Raw genomic sequence first — 14,240 nt, 5'->3', positions numbered from 1 at the left:
ATTCCCATTACTCTAAATCATTAGTGAATTTTCTTTATAAAGGGAAAAAAACCTTCCATTAATAATCACCAGAATTTTATGTATTTAAAAAATCATTTGTTTTCTGATTTTGCAACGGATCCATACTCAAAAACAGACGAAGCAGAAAAACAGATTCACCTGTAATCCCACCACACAGAGATAACCGTGCAGAGATAAGCACTATAAATACTGACATTTGCCCATTTTGTGCTTACTTTAATCAGTCATACGATTGCCTGGTTTACCAAAAATGGGATCAGACTGCTTGGTAGCTCACTTGGATTTTGGATTTTCTTCTGGCTGGCAGGCCTTTTTTTTTTCCCACCGATGTTTTTATTTTTTAAATAGTACCTATTTTTAACTATGTAATTCTATAATACATTTTAGGAGATAATAATTCAAAGCTCCAATGATTCTCCCACCATAACTTTAGAAACCTTTTACTACCCTTTGAAACATTTATTGCAATTTACCACAATCAAAATACTACACTTGTAATCAAAATAATTTTGGGAAATTCAATTTGTATAGTATTAACTCTTCTCATCTAAAAACACCTCTCAGTATTATAAAGCCTTCTTTGATTTCCTTAGTAATATTTTATAATTACCCTATATTACAAAATGTTACGGTAGGATTTTAGATATTTCTGTTGTTAAAGAAAATCCCCAAGATATTTATAAATACTTGTCTCTTAAGTACTTTTTCTTGGTAAAAAGTGAAACCTTGATTTTTCCTGCTGACTTCGGGTTTCCTATCTGACACGTAGAAGCTCAGTCCTAACAAACGTAAAGAGCTGCAAAAAACTAAAAAACCAACAACTCGTTTCAGATCCATCAGAGAAGTGAGGGTACAGGGCAAACCACTGCCCCCAAACCAGAGAGGCAGACAGGTGAATACGAGAATCACAACTTACTGGAGAAGGAATCCGGGAGCAGAAACCTCTGTAGTTTCAGGAAACCCTGAACTGTAATTGACAAACCGCAGAAGGCTCAGGGTGGCAAGTCTGAGAATTAAAAACTCCAGGGAACGGGGGAGCCCTCACACTTTTGCTGAGTTAAGTTCTCACAGTGAACATCAGAGAAAAACCCTCTTTGGCTTTTGCCAAGGGGAAGTGGAAAGGTACCATTTTGAAATGTTTTAGAGCATTCTACTCTTAGCAAGACCTACCCTTAGGAGAAACTTTTTTTTTTTTTTTTTTTTTTTGGCCGCGCCGTGGGGCTTGTGGGATCTTAGTTCCTCAACCAGGGATGGAACCCGGTTCAACCCCATCTCCCTGCTCATCCTAATCACAGGACTACAGAATGCTTCCCCGGCTCCCACACCTGACTACTACATCACTAAAGGCCTACTTACCTCAGTTCCCTTTACCCAGTACACATTGTGTCCACCTTTCGATAAAACTTGCAAGGCATACTAAAAGGCAAAAACACAGTCTGGAGAAACGGAACAAGCATGAGAACCAGAGTCAGATGTGTCAAGAATGTCGGAGTTATCAGGCTAGGAACTTTTAAAAATATGATTAACATGCTAAGGGCTTTCACGGAAAAAGTAGGCAGCACACAAGAACAGAAGGATCATGTAAGTAGAGACATGGAAATTCTAAGAAGGAATAAAAAAGAAACGCTGCACCTGCCCACCTGCCCCAGGTACCAGCAGGTTCCGTCTTATGGAACCCACCTTGACTTGGTTTTCCTGGATCTAAAGTTCTCTGGGTCTAAAGACAAATATTGTATATTAACACATATATGTGGAATCTAAAAAAATGATACAGATGATCTTACTTGCAAAGCAGAAATAGAGACACCGATGTAGAGAACAAGAGTTCTGATACCAAGGGGGAGGGGAGAGTGGGATGAACTGGGAGATGGGGATTGACATATATACACTATTGATACTATGTATAAAATAGAAAATGAATGAAAACCTACTGTACAGCACAGGCAACTCTACTCAATACTCTGCAGTGACCTAAATGGGAAGGAAATCCAAAAAAGCTATATGTATCTATGTGTACGTATAGCTGATTTGCTTTGCTGTACAGTAGAAACTAACACAACACTGTAAAACAACTACACTCCAATAAAAATTTAAAAAAAACCAAAAAACAAAGCTCTCTGGGTCTAAAGGTCTGGGGAGCTCTGCTTGGGCCTCGCTGTGCCTAAACACAGGGAAACCAGGCTGCCACCTTGCTCACCTCCAGCCCACAAACTTTCCTTTTGCTGGGCTGCCACAGTGTAGGAGATCCAGCTGAGAGAATACAAAGCCATGAAGCTAGAAGGGGAAGTGACCCAATTAGGGCAACCCAGAAAGGGAAGGGAGGAGGACCACAGGGGATGTTTAGAACAGCTGGCAGCCAATGAAGTAGAAATAAAAGAGGAGTCAGAAGAGAACTTTAGAGAAAACATCAGTGCCTGCTCTGAAGGGGATCGGCTCCGCACACAAACAAAGCTGCTGAGAGCACAAGGCGTGGTTTTATCCACTGGATGTGATCATCCTACAGTTCATATGATGAAACAGAGGCCACAGACCAGACAAGATAGCTATGAAAGAGGGTGGGAGGTATTGAATATTATAATTGCTATGAAGTCATTAAAAGAGACATTGCACAGTATTATCCCAGGAACAGACAAGCAGATGAATGGAATACAGAGCCCAGAAATAAAGCTGAGGAGTCAGATGATGGGATTTCACTTCAGGGGGAGGTGGCTTATCTAATGAATGAATTACCTCTTCATATGGGGGGAAAACACCCAAATCTCTCCTGCACGCCACATACAAACATAAATTTCAGGTATATTAAAGTAGGTGTATAAGATGCATTAAAGACATTAAAACAAAATTAAAGAAGAAAAATTTCTTAACCTTGAGGTGGAAGGTGCCTGATGGACCACCTGGGGTCTTCTCCCATACAAAGGAAATACAGGTATATGATCAAGTGCTTAATGGCAGACATCACTATAAACAAAAATCAAAAGACAACGGCAGACTGGAAAAAGTATCTGCAGCACAGCAGATAGAAGGAAGTTTAATATCTCTAATTATACAGAGAACTTACACAAATTGCTATTAAAAACAATAGAAATACTGGTCCGACTGCCAATACAAATAGACAATTTGACAAACTAAGAAGGTCTAGAAATATAGGAAGAATGCCCAATAAAAACACAAAGATATACTTAGGACCACTAACATCCTGGGAAATTAAAATTACAATAACATAGGGATAGCTTTTTTTCCCTCACTGAACGGGCAAAAACTGAAAACAGGAAAAACATACATTACAGAGAAAGATAAAGTGAAATGTCCAATTCTGTTTATTAGTGGTGGGAGTATAAATTGCAGTTTCCTTTTTTTTTTTGATGTACGCGGGCCTCTCACTGTTGTGGCCTCTCCCGTTGCGGAGCACAGGCTCCAGACGCACAGGCTCAGTGGCCATGGCTCACGGGCCCAGCCGCTCCGCGGCATGTGGGATCTTCCCGGACCGGGGCACGAACCCGTGTCCCCTGCATCGGCAGGCGGACTCTCAACCACTGCGCCACCAGGGAAGCCCCAGTTTCCTTTTAAGAGAGGTAAACTGGAGCTTTCCTGGTGGCGCAGTGGTTAAGAATCCGCCTGCCGATGCAGCGGACACGGGTTCAAGCCCTGGTCCAGGAAGATCCCACATGCCACGGAGCAACTAAGCCCATGCGCCACAACTACTCAGCCTGTGCTCTAGAGCCCGCAAGCCACAGCTACTTAAGCCTTCATGCCCAGAGCCCGTGCTCCGCAACAAGAGAAGCCACAGCAATGAGAAGCCCGCACACTGCAACAAAGAGTAGCCCCCGCTCGCCGCAACTAGAGAAAGCCTGCGCGCAGCAACGAAGACCCAACGCAGCCAAAAATAAACAAATAAAATAAATTAAAAAAAAAAAAAGAGAGAGAAGTAAACTGTCAATACCTATTAAAACTTAACTAGTATACATAGTCTTCTACCTAAAAATATCACTTTTGGGGATCTATCCTATAGGGCAAAAAAGTTACCAGTGTATAAGAATATACATAAAACGATGTTGATTATATCATTTTTGTTGATGCCAAAATACAAAGAAACAAAACACATTAGTTTGAGTATCTACCACTAGGAAAAATAGCTAAATATATCATGGTAGATACCTCCTTACTAAGGAATACTGTGCACAATATTAAGACTAAGTTAGATCTACAGCTACTAACCTGGAGAAATGTCCAGGATGTACTATTAATTGAGAAAAGTGATAGACCAATAGAAACAACATGACTGTTTCATAAACACACACATACACACAAACACAAAACAAGTACCTAGAAAAATGCTATATATGAGGGCATATTTGTATGATTATAAAAAAGAAAAAAGGGTGGGAGGCTAGGTAACAGGTTCTAACACTTACTTCCTTATCCGTATAACTTTTACGGCCACTTGGCACATCACAGGGCACATTGTTCACAACAAATCTTAATAAATATTGTTGAGAAAGGCAAACTGGTCACCTCCTTTGCAAACAGAGGGGTGGGTTGGTTGGCTGGTTGGTTGCTGGGTAGGAAGGGAAAGAATTATTGGTGTTTTCTTAATATATTTTCAAATTGTTTCCACTGGTTTTGGTGAACATGCAATACTTTTGTAATCTCTGAAAAGGAATTTTAATCTATTTTTTGGTAAAAACAGCCTATGTAAGAAGCTACCCAAGACTGAGTGAAGCTATTAAACTTTTACTCTAATGCGTTTGGACATTTGCATTCAGCAGCTCCCCTCACCACTTTTTTTTTCATTCCTGGCCACTCCGTGAGGCTTGTGGGATCCCAGTTCCCCAACCAGGGATTGAACCCAGGCCACAGCAGTGAAAGCCGGGAATCCTAACCACTAGGCTACCAGAGAACTCGCCAGCAGCCCCTCTTAACATCACCCTGCTGTGTCTAGTGAAGAAGGAATTTTGTAAGAAACAAGATTTAACTGAAGGACATGAACCCATGGTAAATGGGTAGAGAAGACACAGAGGAAAAGGGCAATCAACACGAGAGAAGAGTGCTTCTTCACGAATAGCACCAGCTAGATCTTTGCCATAGACACAGGAATTCAAATGAGAAACCAGCTTTACCCACAATGAGTCTTGGGTCTGAAGTATTGGTCTAACTTTGCTTGGCTCCATAGAACTGGAGGCTGAGAGATAACAAATCCTTTCGAGATATTTTTGATGTTTCTAACTCCAGAGAGAAATTCTATCTGACTGTGAATGTCACCTGAATGCAAGGTCTGAATCACCTGTACAGGGTGGTCATAACAGCAGAAGCTGATGGACAAGGTAAGACTCGATAAAGCCACAAAGAACAAAGATGTATGCATGCTAAGTGGCCACTCTCCTGTAAAACTGTATGTTAGGAAGACAACAGATACCAGCATAATTCTAGAAATGTGGTATTTTTGTTCCTTAGATCCAAACCAAAACTGGCATATCTGCATGTATACAGATGTACATATACACAGAGCATCAAGAATGGGTATTGCTGACAAAGCCCCATAAAACGTTTGTGGGGAAAGTAGATGAGAAACATTTGAACACGGGTGATGGGTGCTGAGGGGCACCTATCGCTCCCGAGGGCAGAGGCACACTTTGTAGAACGAGGTCCTCCTCTCCTGACAAGCGGAAGGTTTTCTTTGCTGCACATGTCTCCTTGGCTAGCATTTTAACTTCATAGACACAGGTATGTCTCCCGCGAAGCAAAGGACTGATAAAGTGACTCAGGAAACAGTAAAAGGCAAACAAGAAAATAATGTAATATCAACAGGGAGTCAAGGCTCATCTATTGTCTAAACTCTCAACTGTTCTGGGTGGCCTAGAATCTATGATTTGGGGCTCAGATGACTTACAAAATCTTCGTGGAGAAACCGAGGCCACTTCCTCCTGGCCTACCACGCAGGAATATCAGTGATCACGCACTGCTGTCCCCCCGCTTCCAGGTCACCATGAAAGCCCCAACTCTAAGGGCTCATGCAGGACTCTTTGGAGGTGTCAGCAGGCCAGCCTGGGGACGCTGATTCAACCAGAGGCTCACTGTTAGGGCTTTCACAGACCTCCAGCCAACAGAAAGGGACTCCCTTAGGGCTTCCCCATCTTTCTCAGTGGAGGGGAGCAAAGAGCTGGGTACCCTGCAAATCTCCACTCTGTTGGCAGACTCCTCCATCTCCTCCCTGAGGGCATCCGCTTTGGCACCTGCAGGCTGTAAGCTGCTGGACAAACCCGAAGACTTGGAAGTCTGCTGCCACCTGATGGGAAAGAGGAGACAAAGAGGAGAGGTGTGAGACAGGTAGAGAAAGCCCTGGGGACACTGTGGGAAGCAGAGAAATAGCTGACCATGAGTATCACCCAGGGAACGACACAGCCTCATTCCAAAGGAGAGATGACGAAAGGCACCCAGTACCAGACCAGGACAAAGGGGGCTCCGATGTCCAAGCGGCAGGACTGAAGGACGCCGAGGATAGCGGCCACTTCAGACAGAGCAAGGATTCCCCGATTTGCCATCATCCTCCCTACTGTCTTCTGAACACTCAGGCCAAAGGACCTCACCACCGCTTCCCCTGAAGCACGGTCCATGCCATTCCTATTAGCTTCCTGCCTATCCTGAGGGCTGTGAGTTTCGAAACATTCACCTACTTGGCTGAAGCCAATCATGGGTGCTAAGTGAGAGGACAAGTGGGTAAGATTAAAACAAATGTGGAAGCAAAGGTCTCCACTGGTAAGCACTAAGCAACCTCTGATCAACACTGCAACACCTCATTTATATTTTCTTAAACATGTATCTCTCTGCAGAGAATACTGGCCTTCTGAGGGAGCCCCTTGGGAAACTTTAATGGGGAAGCACAAATATTTCTGGTTGCTAAGTCATTATCAAGGAATTACCGAAAGCAGGCCCTGAAAGAAGGTTCTAATTATGCTAAGATGCTAGTAGCTATAGCAGGGAACAGCAGCGGGCCTCTCCCCCTGAGGCTGTAAACTCAACAGCCTATAGGGCCCAGCAAGTAGGAAAAATAAGTCAAATGGGTCATTATCTTAAAATCTCGCCCACCCAATCCTTTACTTCCTACTTGTGACAGGGACAGGAGATATAAAGCTGTTTCTCAGCTCTAAGAAAAACAATCGGCGTAATCAGGATGACAAAGGCTGCCCATGCCTGGCTGCGGTCTTGGGAAGTCAGGAGGAACAGGGAGGGGACAGGGACCTGGCGGGGGTTCACTGGAGGGTGATCAGGGCTGATGGGGCCCAGGCAGGAGGAGTGTGGCCCACAGGTTGCTGGATGTTCCAAACTGACAAGCTGCGAACTGTCAAGCGAACTCATCAGATGAAACGTGACAGCAGATTAAATAGCATCCTCTGGAACCTGCAGGCCAACCGCGTACGGACCAAACCAAAGAGGCCTGCGGGCTCCATGTGGCTCTCGGACTGTCCATCCAATGTAGACACAAAAAGTGCAATTTTACCCTCATTTTGAGAATCAAGAATTGAATCACTAAGTGTCTTCTCTGTACAATTCTTCTTTCCTCTTGTGTTACGTGCAGGAAAAAATTAGAGAGTGGGGCATTATAATACCCAAAAAGGGGACATGAGTTCTCTTTGCTATTAGCAAAAAGTAGCAAAACGAAGGATTCTCTGTCACTTAAAAAGCGCACCCATGTGAAAATTACTTAAAAAGGCTTTAGGACATCAAGCTGGCTTGAAGTTCCAGAGATGGACACGTGTGTCCTGAGAAAGATTCCTCATCCAAATTAGAAAGGATATATTCTATTCCAAAATGTTAAAAAAAAAAAAAAAAATCTAAGCTAACAGATAAGGATTAGTAAAAATTCCTGGGCAATTCTTTCTTATAATGGTTTGCCCTACAGAAATATTTAACTAATACCTCCCAGGCTTAGTCAAATAAAATATGAAATGTCATGGCTGTAATTTAGATCTCAGATAATGAACACACTTCCATGGTTGATTATGGTAGATCATGGAGCTACAAACACCATCCCATTCATGCTATCTGAAGGAAAAAAAACTCACCAATATATAAGTGTAAAAAATAAACAAAGGGGCCACAAACACTCAGCTGATTTTTAGGGTTTTATATATCTGGATTAGATTTGGTTTTTTTTTTAAATCCAAATTACACTTAATATATGTATATTAAAATGAAGACATTCTTCAAAGTTATCTCTTTCTTTTCTTCCCTATTCCCCTTTATTCCCTCCCACCCCCAATTCTGTCCTGGTAGTTTAAAAACATACACCTTTCCCCTCCATTTATAAGGAATTTTACTTGTAATGGATAAGTAATCTACTTTGATATTATACAATAGTGGTAAAATGCCCCCAAAATGGTCCCTTTGTGGAGACCGAATAGCAAAATATCAAGGGAAACTTGGAAACATTTGTACAGGTAGCAACTAATTGGGAAAAGTGCCACTAATCATGAATTTCGAAAAACAATAAATGCTGGAGAGGGAGTGGAGACAAGGGAACCCTTGCACGCTATTGGTGGGAATGTAAATTGGTATAACCGGTATGGAGGTTCCTTAAAAAACTAAAAATAGAGCTACCATATGATCCAGCGATCCCACTTCTGGGCATATACCCAGAGAAGACCATAATCTGAAAGGACACATGCACCCCAGTGTTCATTGCAGCACTATTTACAATAGCCAAGACATGGAAGCAACCTAAATGTCCATCCACAGAGGAATGGATAAAGCAGATGTGGTACATGTATACAATGGAATATTACTCAGCCCTAAAAGAAGAATGAAATAATGCCATTTGCAGCAACATGGTTGGACCTAGAGATTATCCTACTAAGGGAAGTAAGTCAGACAGAGAAAGACAAATATCATGTGATATCACTCATATGTGGAATCTGATCTTTAAAAAAGATACAAATGAACTTATTTACAAAAAGGAAACAGACTTACAGGTATCAAAAACAAATTTATGGTTATTAAAGGGGAAACATGGTGGGGAGGGATAAATCAGGAGCTTGGGATGAACATACACACACGACTATATATAACATATATAACCAACAAGGACCTACTGTATAGCACAGGGAACTCTACTCAATATTCTGTGATAACCTATCTGAAAAAAGAATCTAAAAAACAATGAATATATGTGTATGGATAACTGAATCACTTTGCTGTACACCTGAAACTAACACAACATTGGAAATCAAGTATACTCCAATAAAATTAAAACATTTTTAAAAATCATGAATTTCGAGGAAGGATGATCTTCTCATTCAGAGGCTCAACAATTGTTCTGCTCTGTTAAGAGAAGAAATAAGGCTTCTTGTCCAAGGAGAGTTTGAGCTTTGAAGTTTGAAGAGAAGAAAGTTCATTTCTTCCCACTAAGGTAGCTGAGGCGACCCCATCGTTCTCTGGGAAAGATGCCATCAGTCTACGATTTGGGGATGGTGAAGACAGAGTACAAGCTTTAAGGAAAGGCTAATGGAAAGAAAAAGGCCAGAAATAAGGGTAAGATGTTTCAGAGACCAAGAGAAGGGTATAGCAGGCAAACTCAAGGTCAGTTGAGGGTGACACAGAGTCCAGAAGAAGTTTTGGAAGGAAACAGGAAAGTCGCTTTAGTGGGACATTTACTGTTTCATCTGCCCAGTCTTCTCCGCTCCTCTGCCTTGGGCATCCTCCTCTTTTTGAGGTCCCGGCTCAGAAGGAGGATTGCTACAAGGAATAGACCCTAATGTATGCAGACTGACCAAATGGGGAAGTGGGGTGGGGTAGAGGTGGGGGCAGTGAGAACCCAACTGCTTCTCCAAGAGTAGCTGGTGACGTTTGCATTTCAGTAGCACAGTATCTGGTCTTACGCTCACTGCTCCATCTTGGGAAACAGTGGCTCAGGGGAAGAGTTAGAGGAAAAGGCAAGAAGTTGGGGTGAGTTGGCTTCAGAAACAACCAAAGTTGTCAAGGGTCTAAGTTAAAGGTTAGAAGCATAAAAACTTGGAGGGGGTAGTAGATTATTTCCTTACCAAATCCCAATACACAAGAGAGGATGAGCTGAAGACATGAAGTTTGTTAAATCATGGAAGAGAGGTCCCCGATGACACTCCTCTGTGGTTTCAGAATCTACGCACCACTCGGTGTCACCATTAAAAACATAAGACAAAACTAGGTTGACCGCGGCTGTCACCAGGGAGAAACTCTCTCTCCTAAGGGGGGCTGAATGAAAATATGTGAGTGGACAAGGCAATGACAAGCTTTGATGCTAACATCCAGCCCTCTGAGCAGAAGCTCTGGGCTGGGAATGAAGGTGTTCCTTAGAGAAGCAGAGAAGAGATCTCAGAGCTAAAACCCAGGTCCTCGCAGAAGGAAGTGACTCTGCAAACCCAGGAGCCCGGTGTCCACCGTCCCCCGGATGGTGGAACAAGCAGCATACCCGCCATCATCTTACGTGACTCCGGGACGTGGGACTTGAACACTGGGGCTACAGGACGCATTTCACGTGGCGCACGGACACTGTAGGAAGTCGTACCACACCACTATGCCTGACGCAAACTTCTCCCTGTTCCTCCAAGGGCCCTAGGGGGAGGGCCTCAGATCTGGGTCGGAGTAACTTCAACCACTTTCTAATTCTTCCTCCTCTTCCCTTTTCAGCAACTGGAGACCTCAGGATCACAGCCTTCCACAGGCAACAGGACCTAAAACTTAACAGCACGGGCACTACGTTCATCCTGTCCACTTGCACATTCACCTGATACTTGTAGCTAAGGGCACTGCCTTTCACTTTATGGTAGTGCTGTTAAGATTCCTCTTTTAAGTAGACTCATTTTGAAAAAATGTATCGACATTTCACAAGGTGTGTTGGCACAGATGTCAAAGATCATTCAGGTGGACTGGGAAACACTAGGTGAATTAAAGAAACGCTGACAGATACACACTACGATATATACGGTGGATAAACAACATGGACCTACTGTAGAGCACAGGGAACTATGTTCAGTATCTTGTAATAAACTATAATGGAAAAGAATCAGAAAAAAGTAGATGATAGATAGAAATGTATAATTGAATTACTTTGCTGTACACCCAAAACACTGTAAATCAACTATACTGCAATAAAAAAGAAGAAGAAAGAAACTCTGTTTCTCTGCTAACCTAGCCTGATTTATTTCTGGTCTTGGGGGACTGTGCTATACTTTCTGTTGATCCAAATGCAGAATTCTGGTGCCTCAACTAGTTATAGTAGCAGCTTCCTTTTGGAAAGCTCTTGGGAAGTGCTGTGACAAACAGGATCTCATCTGACACTCCAAACAACCTCCCAGGTCGGCCCACAAATACTGCAGATGTTGCTACTGTCTGTGCACAGGTGAGGAGACTACTATTCTGGAAGGTTCAGTGACTTGACCAAGGTCGCAGGTCTAGAGAACAGGCAACCTGCATCTTGGACCTCATCATTCACTCCTGGTTTGGGACTCGTTATCCTATAGCTCCCAGCCAAAGTATTTCCAGTTTTGTCTTTGTTTCTTTTTCTCAAGAAAATCAAAATAAGATGCGGAGATTCTTAAACTTGACCTACAAAGGACCAAAGGTGGAACCAAAATGTTCCTTCCGTATTATTATTCACGAGTCTGCACTGTTTCAACGTGCACACGTACGCACACATGCCACTGGAAGAAATAAAAAGGCATTTACACACAACCATGACTGATGACGGCCACAGTCAAAGCCACTGCAGGGCCATGGCATGCCCCTGCTGGAACAGGAATCTCCTGGTACATTCTGGAGGAGGGAGCAGGGGAAGGGCAGCACTTTTGGAACTGCACTTCTCCCATGATGGTCTCAGGGTTACAGAATGGCTGCAGAAGACACAGTCACACCATCGACCGCAGGAAAAGGAGACCAGGTCCCCAGAATCAGAAATACTCCTCTCAGGGTAAACAGGACGACACATCACGCTACCTGCCTCTCTGATCTCTGTCCCTACCACTCCCCACTTTGTCCCTTCCACCCCTGCCACACTGGTCTTCATTCTGTGTCCTGAATACGTCAACCTCATTCCCATCGCAGGACCTTTGCATCTGCTCTTCCTGCTGTCACGGGCAGTTCTGCACCAGATCTTTGCACGGTTGCCTCCTTCTTATGAGATCAAGTGTCATCTCCTCAAGGAAGCCTTCCCTCCTTCACCCTGTCTAATGCCGCAGCCCGCTTCTCCACATCTCCTGCCAAAATTACCCTGTGCTCTCTTCTTGACAGGACTTACGGCTTCTGAAACAGCCTCACGTGGGTGTTCTCTTGCCTAGATCTAACTCCCAGACCAGGCTGTAGCCTCCATGAGAGCGTGGTCCCGGGACCTCCAGCGCCTGACACACGGTGGGTGCAAGAAACACTCGATGAATGAAAACGCTCACACACCAAACCCTACCCCTCAAACGTGATCACAGCTCCTTCAAAGCAGCAGAAATGAAAGCAAAGAAATCCCAGCACACCTCGTTCGTGAAGAGTCCATGTCCAGCACCAGCTTTGCTAGATGTTTCCTCTGTTTCTGGATATTCGGGATTTCCACCTGTGCGTACAGGAGAGAAAAAAAATACAGTTGATTTGAAGCCCAAGATTGGCTATAGTTGATTTAAAATGTTTAAAATGTTTAAAATGTTTCAGGTGTACAGCAAATTGATTCGGTTATACATATATATCTATTCTTTTTCAGGTTCTTTTCCATTATAGGTTATTACAAGATACGGAATAGAGTTCCCTGTGCTATACAGTGGGGCCTTCTTGGTTATCTATATTATATATGGTAGTGTGTACCTGCTAATTCCCAACTCCTAATTTATCCCTCCCTTCCCTTTCCCCTTTGGTAAACCATAAGTTTGTTTTCTATGTCTGCGAGAAAAGACAGATTCTTAAAGATTAATGATATCTTCCCAACAAGTTTGCTCGAGGTCTCCCCATCCTCATTTTCAGAGGAAATTCTTGGTTCCCTTTCCTGAGCTAAACTCTGCTCTTTTTTCACTGGAATCTGTCAGGTCCCGAGTCAAGCCAGACCATCTCAGAGACCCTGGGTCGCCCGGCTCGCTTCTGCCCGCCTCACTCCCGCTCTCACCCAGCCGGCAAAAACATCTCTCTGCTTGCGTAAGGGCCAGACATGGGAAGAAAGGCAGGTAGATCTGACACACAGACCTAATTCAACACAGACAGCTGGAGGAGGAGACTGGCCTCAGGAGGCCTGAGATGCTATGCGGAATGCAATTAGGATATATTCCTATAGAAGGGAGGGTTTTTTTCTAAAGTAAATAATGAAGAAACATCGCCACGGCTTCACTGAGGGATAAGTTCTCCCACGGTGGCTGTGTGTGGACGCTCTTTTATTTCTAAAGGTCACTTAAGTGAATATTCCAGTGCAGGATGTCGCTTGCAGGCCCGGCAAAAGTGGGGCAGGATGTGAGAATTTAAAAGGAAAAAATGCAAGGATGGTCCAGTGTTGTACAAGGTGCTCTGTATTCACTCTTCCAAGCATCGATGAGTAGGGCACTGACTTCCAGTAGGAAGACAGACAATTGTCCCCAGGCACCGGGGTCGTCGCGGAGCCCAGACGCAAAGCGAGTCTCAGCACGCAGCTCAGACCTGTCCCCTTGAGTTCGCTGGCGGCTTTGGCTGGGACCCCAGAGCACCTTTCTAGAGAGTAAGAGGGCCTCTCAGGAATGGTCTAGGCTGTACCAGGACGGCATCTGAGAAGTCGAGGGCTGGTCCATATCAAAGCACCATATCTAGAACGTTCTCCTTGAATACTTCTAAGCACTTCGGTAATTACTTACCCATTCATCTGTCCCAGAAATTGCACCAGGGGATGGGGAGGTGCTGGGAGTGGTCTAGAAAGGAAACCAGACACGGTCCAGGGCAAGGCTGCCCGATACGGTAGCCTTGAGCCACCTGTGGCTATGCCATTTCAAATACAAAGGAACATGGACTTCCCTAGCAGTCCCGTGGTTAAGACTCCACGCTTCCACTGCAGGGGGCGCAGGTTCAATCCCCGGTCGGGGAACCAAGATCCCCCATGCCGCTGGGCGCGGCCAAAAAAAAAATACATAAATTCAAGAGAACAAAAACAGAATTAAAAATTTAGTTCCTTCGTTGCACTAAACACATTTCAAGAGCTCTGTAGTCACAGGTGGTTAGTGGCCACCGAACAGTGCAGACATGGAACATCTCCATCC

The 14,240-nt window shown here is 43.9% G+C and overlaps 1 protein-coding gene across 4 annotated transcripts in view; it reads right to left on the bottom strand.

The window, feature by feature from the left end:
• Nucleotides 1-14,240, bottom strand: part of ARHGAP44 (Rho GTPase activating protein 44) — a 143,236-nt gene that overhangs the window by 39,458 nt on the left and 89,538 nt on the right. For all 4 annotated transcript variants that reach the window (XM_030861384.2, XM_060290552.1, XM_060290554.1 and 1 more), the window contains exons 6-7: nucleotides 12,513-12,589; nucleotides 6,187-6,304 (exon numbers count right to left, since the gene is read on the bottom strand). In XM_030861384.2, coding sequence (XP_030717244.1) covers nucleotides 6,187-6,304; nucleotides 12,513-12,589 — 195 coding nt within the window. The remainder of the gene's footprint in view (nucleotides 1-6,186; nucleotides 6,305-12,512; nucleotides 12,590-14,240) is intronic.

Source organism: Globicephala melas, chromosome 20 (genome assembly GCF_963455315.2).
Source record: "Globicephala melas chromosome 20, mGloMel1.2, whole genome shotgun sequence".
Taxonomy (NCBI): domain Eukaryota; kingdom Metazoa; phylum Chordata; class Mammalia; order Artiodactyla; family Delphinidae; genus Globicephala; species Globicephala melas.
The sequence above is the reverse complement of the archived record's forward strand: the minus strand, read 5'-3'. Positions and strand labels throughout refer to the sequence as shown.